The 10,593-nt window shown below is 45.1% G+C and overlaps 1 protein-coding gene across 1 annotated transcript; it reads right to left on the bottom strand.

Annotated features, from left to right (window-relative positions):
* Nucleotides 1-303: 303 nt before the first annotated feature.
* LOC118819165 lies at nucleotides 304-2,725 on the bottom strand. Its single transcript, XM_036586843.1, has 2 exons — nucleotides 1,593-2,725; nucleotides 304-860 (listed from the first exon to the last, which is right to left on the bottom strand). Exons 1-2 carry the CDS (start codon nucleotides 2,433-2,435, stop codon nucleotides 381-383), a joined length of 1,323 nt encoding a protein of 440 aa, XP_036442736.1. The 5' UTR covers nucleotides 2,436-2,725; the 3' UTR covers nucleotides 304-380.
* Between the last annotated feature and the right edge of the window lie 7,868 nt (nucleotides 2,726-10,593).

The following is a 10,593-nucleotide window of genomic DNA, read 5'->3' as shown; positions in this document are numbered from 1 at the left end:
ACAACTGAATTATGCTTCAACGTAATATAAAATCCCCTTTTACAGAGATTGCAACAGTAATGACTGTGTCCTGCTCCAGATGTGCCTTCTCTAAGGTTGTGAGTAATCTCCAGCTGGCCTCATGCCTCTACTTCTAACTTTGACATTTTCCCCCTCCTGCAGGCTCCTGCAGTAAATGGCTTGCAGCACACCATGGTCCGTATTTAACATACATGCTGCACTCAAGAGTGAGTTGTGTTTGAATAGCGGGGAGCTGAATCAGTCTACAGCGCTCCTTAGACCATACTTACTTAACAGCGCCTGTCACCTTGGATACCGGCTTCTTCCAAAGCTGGTGAGTAATCTTCTGCTAGCTGGCTGCCCTGAAGCAGCGGCCCCCCTTACACAGTGGTGGAAAGCAGTTTTCGCCTGCCCGAGTAAGGGGGAGTTTTCAGGCCTGCATCTTTCCCTTTAGCTGCCCTCCCAGCTCTGCTGCTGAAGGGATAAGGAGGGGGCTTCTTCTGGCTCCTAGGCCCTTTAGCGGCCTCTGATTTGGCTCCTGTACTTTCTGGCACTCCGAGAATTGATTTTGGCGCTGAACTGTTTGTGCCAGTTGGGTACGCAGGTGGGGGCAAACGAGGGGCGGTTTTACGCTCATGCTGGTCTTTTTCAACTGCCTGGAACCTTTTGTAGGCCCTTGGCACTGTCGACGGATTACGAGGTGGACTGTCGGGGCGTCCAGAGTTGTCCCCGACGGAGCGGATCTTCTTTGACGCCTCTTCTGATGCAGGTCCTCTCCTGGTAGAGCCTCCACAAGTGTCTTTGGCATCCTCCTCTCCCAGGTCAATGTTGGAGGTCAGCAGGTCAATCTGTTGGACCACCTGGGTTTGAGAGAAAGACGAAACACTGCAGCATCACTCAACCGTAACGCCACCTACCCACCCGTGTTTGTATTAGCCCGCAGCCCTGAACCCGTTCCCAGTTTCACAACAACAAAACAATCAGGGTGCCACATGGACGCAGACAACATCAAGGACGCCGATGGGATGCTTTTGTGCAAATGAGATTAGGACGCAGCAGCGTGGAACTAAAAATAGGCAGCCGTCCTGCCTTCCAGCTGCCCCACTCTATCCACTCCAGCCAGCTGAGGGGACGCTAAAAAAGGTGCAGCCTGGCATCCCTAAAAAGCGTGGCATTCGTTTGGGGAAATGGAGCAGATCATGCTCCATGATCTTTTGTTTGCATTTGTTACCAGGTTTCATGTCAGCCGTAGTAGCTGTTCCATTAGTGTTTTTTTTTGGCGAAAAGATGTTCTTTTACTTTACGTGGCCGAAATATCGATGTGCACAGCTGTGGCCGCAAATCTACAGACACCTCTGTTCTAGTAACTAATGAGAAACGTGTTAGTACTTCATATGCTGTTCCTTCCCAATCATGTTCCTGGGGACCCCCAGTTTTAACTGTTCCCTACCTGGTCCAGCTCATAAAGGGCTCGAATAATCACTTGATGATCTGGACCAGGTGTTCTGGGGCAGGGAATAGTTGAAACTGTACTGTGCTATGGATCCCCAGGAGCAGTAAGAAGACTCTAGGCCTGAAATGAAACCTTTTACCTCCTTCATCTCCAGATGGACTTCCTTCAAGCCTTGCAGAACATCCTCCAGGTTTACAACCACTCTGCGAATCTGGTCCTGCAGAACCCTCTGTGTTTTCTTCGAACTAAAAATGTATGTTTCTCCACTCAGGCCCTCTCCCATGGTGTTGGACCGGTTCTTCGAGTCGCCCCCTTTCGCCGAATCAGAACTGCCTTTAAGGCGTTCAAGGGCGGCGTCTTGCGGAACTTCTGTAGAGAAGATAACTTGCATGGACCTGGGCCCTTCACCATCTTCCGCTACGTGTCCCATTGACTTCTTTTTAGCGCTGTCCACACAGGAGGGTTCTAGATTGCTGCCACAGTTTGATTTCAGTCTGCAGCGTTTGTCAAAGGTGTGCTGGTTTGCCTCAGTCTGCCCAGAAGGCTGCAACTCTCTAACAGAGCCGGATTGTTGGTCCACCACACAAACAGGCGCTCCACAGTTTCTTTGACCTATGAACTGTGTCGGCAACTCCAGAGCACATTTCCTAGAAGGGAGGGGTGTCTGGGTCTGGCGGAGGTTGGCCACAAAGCCGCATTCTCTCAAGCAGTCCCTCACAGAGGCGCTGTTGTGTTGCGCCTTCTGACACTTGCCCCACCTCATAGTGCTGGACCCAGTCTGACAGCTTTGGCCAGCCGTAACTAGCTGCGCGTGGCACTCCAGAGTGGCAAGGGATAAGCTGGAATGGTGGCTGTATCCATTGCAGAGGGTCCTCTTGGATCTGTGGGAGCTCATTTCGTTGCTGTCCTGTTCAAAACTAATCGGGAGGTCCTTTTCCAGTCTTTGCAGGGTGGTCCATCTTGGTCCACTTCTGTAGACCATTGTAGAGCCAGAACAAGGGGGCAGAGTGCTCCCCAGAGCCTGATGGAAGCAGACCAGTGGGTTCAGATTGATGCTCCCAAACAGAAACCTGTCCTTCTCACCTGCGTCCAACCTTGGCCACTCCTTCTGGACTTCTTTCTCGTACCTGCCCGAACCCTAAAACTTTTTCCCCTGATGTTTTGGGCTGCGCAGGCCCCCCTCCGCCACCCCTTTCCCTCTCTGTTTCCTGTCACTCCTTGTTTCTGATGTTATCCCCGTGTTTTTCAATCTTGCTGGATCCTTGCCGGCCTCCCTCCCTCCCTCCCTCCCTCCTCCTGCAGAGGCGCATGTGCTTTTCCTCCTCGCCCATTGCCCCTGCGCTTGGCCGAGGGCCTCCGTTTTCCTCTCCTTCCTTCACTCTTCCTGCCTTTCCAGTTTTCAGTGGCTGTTGCACGTTTCCTGTCTCTCCATCGCTTGCCTCTCGCCCCTCCTCCCTCTCTCTCTCTCTCTCTCTCTCTCTCTCTGGCTCCCCCTCTTACACTGCACTGTCTCCCTTTTCTGGTGCTTTCTTCCTCCCACTCCTTCTCACGGCTGTTCCTCTCTCCCTCTCTCCCTTTCTCTCTCACTTACTCACTAGCGGGGACTAGTCGACTTCAATCAGGGCTTTTTTTTTTTAATCCAGCGTTGGCGCTCTGTCTCTGTATGTGCCTGCAGCTCTCATCTCTGATCTGATTACTCCGGTCCCTAGCTTAGTACGCCACAATTAAAGCTAGGATTTGAGAGGGGGAACGCCTGGGGGGGTGGGGAGTACACACTCCTCTTCCTCTATGGGATAGCACATGCATAGATGCTCCAAAAAAAGTCTTAAAATCAGCACGGCAGCTCAATATTGTATCACTCCATATTCCATATTTATTGTTTCCCTATCTTAAAAATTTTCCTTGTGTTGTAACAGCACAGTTATGTCATCAAAATTATATCCATGGAGTCCAATAGCAACCAAAAAAAGAGGAGGGATCTTATGCAACAATAGGCTTTTGTGGTTCTTTTTTTTAAAGCTCTCTCCTGGTTGTTTTCAGTTTCAGTTCAGAAACGATTTCTCATTTCCCTTAATCCCTACCCAACACTTTTCCGCAGCCTCTTGACATTTCAATCACCGTCTAGTGCTGATTACTCTTGAGAAAAACAAAAGGGAAAAAGTCAAGTACATCTCTTGAATACTTTTATCCCATTAAAGAAACAAGGCAATGCGATTTTCCCTATAAATATGAATTTAGAAGTGGTGTAACCAGCAGAAGACAGGTATAGCATTTTGCACTGGCCACTGAGGCCACCAAGCCAACGAATCTTGTGGGCCAAACTAAGAATTTGTGGCCACAGTAATAGAAACATGTTTATTCTATATACACTCACTCACTCATCATCTAACTTGCTTATCCCCCTGGATCGCGGGAGTTGCTGGAGCCTATCCCAGCATTCATTGGATGGAAGGCAGGAAACACTTTGGACAGGTCGCCAGTGCATCACAGGGCAGACACACAGACATACATAGATCAGTGTTGTTCTGCTGTGTCTGACCCACTTGTACCAGCACAACACACACTAACACACCACCACCACGTCAGTGTTACTGTGGTGATGAGAATGATCCACCACCCAAATAGTACCTGCTCTGTGAGGGTCCATGGGGGTCCTGACCACTGAAGAACAGGGTAAATGGGGGCTAACAAAGTATGCAGAGACACAGATGGGCTACAGTCTGTAACTGTAGAACTACAAAGTGCACCTATATAGTAAGTGGAGCTGATAAAATGGACAATGAGCGTAGAAACAAGGAGGTGGTCATAATGTTATGTTGCTGTGAGGTGACAGTGCTACCCACCTACCATGCTGCCCCAGTTCCAAAACAGTCAAGTGTTAAAAAAATGTTATTAAAACTTTACATTAATAAGAACAGCCGTTGTGGTAACCGTGGTGGTCCCCCTGCTGATCCACCCTGATGTCATCCGATCTAAGCCAACACTCCAGCACCCTGACATGAGGTTGCATGAAAATATGCTAAAATACTATGAAACATCAACACTATTATATACCAAAACCCGATACTCAAACTGTAGCCCAAAACTGCCAAAGCAACTTAACTACCACTTTTTACAAAGTTTGCTGGTTTGTGGTATTTTGGCAAGCTTAATGTTCCTTGTGCATATGACTATAATCATATTTCAGCTCCTTCATGATCTCGCAATTCAGAGGATCTGGTGACACTTTGAGGAAAAAGGTCTGTATGACAAAACATCAGGCTTGGAACATTTTGTTTACGTTTACGGCATTTGGCAGACGCTCTTATCCAGAGCGACTTACAATTTGATCCTTCTTTTTTTTTTTACATGTAGGCAAAAGTAGTGTTAGGAATCTCTTAGACTCTTATTGGTATAGTGTAGGGTGTTTACCCAGGTGGGGATTGAACCCCAGTCTACAGCATAGAAGGCAGAGGTGTTACCCACTATATACCAACCACAGTGTGTGAAAATGGCATGGAAGGACAGGAATATAGGCAAGACACTGACTACAGAATGACACGACTTCAGAGGTACATTCCTCATTGCTGCCCCCAGACATTCTCGTTATGAGATCATGTTTGACCCCATGAGACTACCTGCCTCCCAGGACTAGCATCGTTAGTAAGTTGCGCAATGTGATTATAGTCGATATTAATCTTCTTTTAAAGTTCATCCAGAATACCGTGACTATATTGAAAAGGCATTTGAGGTGTGATCTAATAGCAGGAATGTTTGGGGACAACCATGAGATTTTTTTGGCTAAATGTGGATGGGAATGTAGACTTATTAGGGTGTGAAATGTCTAAATCAATCCAATCCAAAGAACAGAGCTCAAAGTAGGGGGCGTTGGTGTGCTAGTCAACATTGACCCCATTTACACCTGGTCATTTCATGCATCTTGACTATCAGGATTATATCTGGATGAGGCCAAACCACATAAAAATGCAAGTGTAAACGCAGCCAAGATGCATTTAAAACAGATACAAATTTGATCAATCAAACCACTTTAGGAGGTGGACTGAGACGAATTTGAGCCACATTATAGCAGTGTAAACACAACCATCTCGCCAAGATAGATTCGACAACTAAAACCCTTCCCAGCACAACTGAAACTCATGCAGTACATCACGGGGCATGTAATCCGTGTCTGTGAGGAAGACAGTCATAGAGGACACACATGGTTGGGAACCGAACGAAATGAAACGCTTAATAGCAATAAAGACAGATGCTACTGTGCAAAACAAACTGCAGATGACTTACGGGAACCGTGCAACATTCGAGCAACATCTAAACAGCTCTCGGAGAACGGCTTCCAAAGAACGAGGGGATTTGCATATTCAGCAATCGGACTCAGTTCGGCTAACTGGAGACGAATTTGACTACTGAGTGTAAATGCATGTGGCTAAAATCTTTTCAGGATACAATCCAGATACTAGTCACATGACCAAGTGTAAATGGAGTCATTGTCTCACAGAGAACAAGGCTCTCGTTAGCCCATCAATGCAACACAAGTTAGCATGTCAAGCTGTAAAAATAAACAAGGTAAACCGTTCTGTTAGCTAATGACAGCCTTCTGCTAACCTGGACATTAAAAGACCACAGACTAGGGGAATATTGGGGGCAGGTTTTAGAGGGGGCATTCACTTGTTTGCGGTGGATTTCCAGCACCGAAAGTTTAACAAGTTGTCCCTAGACATGTACTACCTGCCTCCCAGCTCTCGTTGTGCAGCAACATGATTATTGTCATTCAAATTTTGTCCAAAATATCATGATCCTGATTGTGAATCAAACAGAATTGTGGGCTGAATATATTGTCACACTCTTAGTAGTTAAAGCCGCACTCCCTGCAAGCCTAGAACTTTCTGTTCTACCATCAACGGGTTAAGAAAAAAGCTAACACCAAACAAGTGGTTCTCCATAAGTGCTTCTGATAAACTCTTTGGACAGCCCCCAAAACCACGTGCTTTCCCCAGACGTACTAAAGCCTCCGGGCGATATGGTCAAAGGGCCTGCTGTACAACTTGAGTCATGCTGCTGTTTTCTGTGAACGCTCAGCCTTCAACCCATCACCCACTTGCTCTGTGTTTGAGCCAGAAATAGCAGGGAAAAAAAACTCGCACTGCAGTTCATTTCAGATTCGTTTTAGACAAGCGCGTTGTTACCTGGTCATGGCTGCAAAGGCGACAGCACTGTGACTCTACTATGACTGTGACTCCATCTACTACTCCTGCAGTGGAGTTTAAGCCCACAGATTGGCATGACAAGTCAGTGGAATAGACAACAGTTTTCTTTTTGCAGCTGAACATGAGTTCTGATGAACTAGATTGCATAAGCCTGTGTTGGCTTGAACAGCTCGTTGCACCTGATCCTTTTGATTTCAGCTTACAGGAAAGCAGTGTGGTAACTCTACACGGCCTGCCTGTCATCAAGGAACCACTCTAATGGCAGAGTGGAATGCATTTTGCATGCCTTGAACTGGCCGGCCTCCACGAGGTCATCCTCATCCGCACCTTCCCCAGGAGCTTAATCTTTATTTAATAGCCCAAATGCTGCTCTTTTGCAAAGGGAACAAAGCAAACATTAAACCTTCCAAGCTGTTTATCATCCCTGCGTGTTACCGAGAGCCAACATCACCTTCGGTCTGACCTTGCCTTTCGTACCCAACTTTCAGAATTACATAAAGAATATTAACATGTTTATGAGTGCGCATCTCCTCAAATTGCGTCGCTTTTTGGCTTTTTTCTCCCCTCCCCTCCGCAGCTTTTAACTGAAGACAAACATGCCAGTCTTTTCTATTCTCAGAGGACGCTCTTGAGGAGAACGGAAAACAAAAAGAATTTGCCTGTCTTAAGAAGCTGAGTCTCAGGTAACTGTCACATCTCAAGCAGCGGCAGCCGGAGGGGATAGGCATCAGCATACAGGATGGAGGGGATGTCAGAAAGGCAAACCGAAAGGCGTGTGAGGGGAATAACAAACGACACGGAGAGTGCTCGCAGGCATTCTGATCCAGCCCTGCTTCCACAGGCGCAGCGCCGGCACTCGAGCGAGCGGGGTGGTTTATTTTTCAGAACGGGACCACCTCATGACGACGACTTTTCTTCACGCTGAAATGTCATAATCCTTTCCCTGGCGTACCTTCCCGCTGAACCTGAATGAATGCCACGCGGCAGTCAGCCTCAGTGCTGTTTAACCTTGTTCTTTTACACTGGCATCTTGCTTAAATACAGCACAGGCTTAAGGGTGTACCAATTTCAACTCGAATATTGGAAAATCCGAAAAGTATCGCAGCTTAAAACTGTATCGCCGGTATGCAGAGGAGAACCCTCAGGCCCTTCTAGGCCTCTGAAGTAATTAAAAAAATGTTTGTATTGTTTTGGTTTCATTTGCATTTTAATATGTTCATAATTCTTGTTCTTTTGTTGGAAACAAAAGCATTAAAATCTTGAAAGGCCAAACGGAAATTTATCCAATCTGGATTTTTTTGGATGAAATTTGAATGAAGAAGAATTATGACTATAACCATATTGCTCCACAACTGGATTTGTAGTCCAGGTACATACAACTAAGTGAATGTTTCCATTGGTTTGGGCTTCAGGAGCTGAACCGAAGGCCTTAACAACCAACATATTTCGGTAATCAACCATTCATGTTTTGATTTACAATGGGACCGATATTATAAAAAAACATGTCACTTCCTTGTTACAGGCCTTCTGTAAGTTCTAGATACATCACTGACTGTGAATACAAGCCGTAGTCTAAACAGGTTCTGGTTAGTTGTTAGGAATGGAAAATAGTGGCGGCAGCTCCATGACAGAACTCTCTACTGAAACAGGCACTGTGAAACTGATACATACAAGCTCAGATAGAGGGTGATATCATGCGTTCGGGTAGTGTGGTGGTAGTGCGCTCGGACAGCACCGATATGGCCTGAGTTCAGTCCCTGGCATTTCACTGGCTCTGTATTTGTACTGCACAATGACAATAACAGCTAACTTACTACTAGAATCCCATAGGTGTGCCAGCAGACATTACCATTATTGTAGTGGTGTTTTTACCTTGCTTTGACATGTATGATCCGAACAGAAGGCCTAGCTCTAATACTACTGCTAACTTGTTAATATAAAGTAAATTAACAGTGTTTTGATGTGGGTGGGGCTGGTTGGCATGTGTGTCAGCCTGTTCAAGTACAGAGCTATTCACAAACATTATTTTAAATTATCCATCGCACACACTAAATAACACAACTAGAGTGCAGTGTTTATATTAACAATTATATTAAGTCAAATTTGTAATACATTGTTCTTCTGAGCTGTAGGCTGTTTGAAGATGAGTCTATTATGATGAAAATAAAATAACTTTGAAACAAAACTACTTATGTATTAAAAATCATTTCTGGAAAGTTCTGGAATATAAATAGAGGACTGCAAGTAATATTTTAGAAAAGGTATCCACACTTTCACTCAAGTACATAAGTTGTGTATTTTGTCCACCACTGTTCGGCCCTAACAAATGATAAAATAAAACATTTTTAACATTTATTTGAATCAAAAATGTTACTTGGTTGCTATTTAATGTTTATATTTGTGCTTTTAAATCAAAAGATCTGTTTATTTCTTTTGCTTCATTCTTTGGAATTACAGCCTTTTAACGCTGTGCCCACCAACCCCCTATTGGGGGTGGGTGGCACAACATGAATTAAATCATGAATGCACTAATTCCAGGAAATCCTTTCTGAGACTGAAAGGACGTTGAGTGTTTGTTTTTTTAGCTAAGATGCTCAGCTTTGATTTGATACTAGTTGGGTTATTATAATGTACAGTATTCCTGGGATATACAGCAGAGAGTAAAAACTGTGCCAACCAACCCCACTCGCCCGTAACTTAATGTTTAATGTCACATTCAGTGTTTATCTTTGGGACGTTGGTAATTTGGGTGATTGCAAATGATGAAATGCTGTATATGGTTTATATACGAGGCAGTTCAGGCTCTTGTGTTGTTTATAGCTCAGCTGCACTGTTTAATACATCACTATTTTGCCCAAAGATGTGCTACATGGCTTTTATATTGAAATGTATTTATTTGGGCCATATCAAACTCTATAGCAGTCCTGTGCAAGTCAGAGGACTGGAAAGAATGGAAGCTGGAATAAAGGTAAAGCGTGACTCAGTGAAACAAACTATATTTAGTTGTTGAGGCTCCTGTGTGATTTTCTGCTAAATATATATTCTGCTTTTTTCCTGCTGCTGAAAAATGAACAACTTAATGGCCATTTTGACTGGACATAAAGGTCTAATCCCATTTCTTATTTTCACCCCTACCCCTTGTTTTCGAGTGTCACCTTGCCCCTTGGAACGGAGTTACAAAGTGGTAGTGATTGAAATTGTCCCCACAAAATGGGGCCCTCAAATAAAAAGAACATTACTTCATTAACAGCTACTAGCGCTGCTCTGTAGGAGACCCTGCCAGTCTGCAGTGACAGCAGAGGAGGGTAAAGTTCAGCTCCTCACTGCTGGGCTTTAGTTACATTTAGGGCATTAATGCCTTCAAAGAGGGGGGGCAATTATTTATTATCACCCACCCCTAATTCTTCAGGGATATGACGCTGAACTTATTCGCCAGCTTCTTGTTCGAACTTTCCCGTTCCACCTTAAATAGTGCAGCACTTACATTCTAGTGCCTCAGGCGTCGGTACTGCTGCACCATTTAAGGTGGAACGGGAAAATTAGCCAGCTAGCTACTGAGACATCAGCTACTACTAGCGATTATTATGCTTGTTGTGGAGAAAAGGACCATAATACATTGAAACGACATTAAACTAAGATAATACAGTGGTTATCGTAACTTTAACAGAGAACATTTATGGGTTTCTCTGGTCGCTCACGCAGCCATCTTGCCGTAACAATCTGGAGGGAGTCTCTGAAAACCCTCCGTTTGGAGGGCCATGTAGCCCTAACACTTCGGTCTACCCCTCTATCCCAAGAAAAATCGGGTAGGAGTAGTAGGAGGCTGGGGTGAAATGGGATTGGGCCTAAATAAATGAAGGGTGGTCTCTGACTCTTGCACACAAACTGTAATTAGATGGACACCAACACAAATTATCAACAATAGAAAATCGTATC

The sequence above is a fragment of the Colossoma macropomum genome, unplaced genomic scaffold (assembly GCF_904425465.1).
Source record: "Colossoma macropomum unplaced genomic scaffold, Colossoma_macropomum, whole genome shotgun sequence".
Lineage (NCBI taxonomy): Eukaryota > Metazoa > Chordata > Actinopteri > Characiformes > Serrasalmidae > Colossoma > Colossoma macropomum.
Note: the sequence above shows the minus strand (reverse complement) of the source record. Positions and strands in the feature narration are given on the sequence as shown.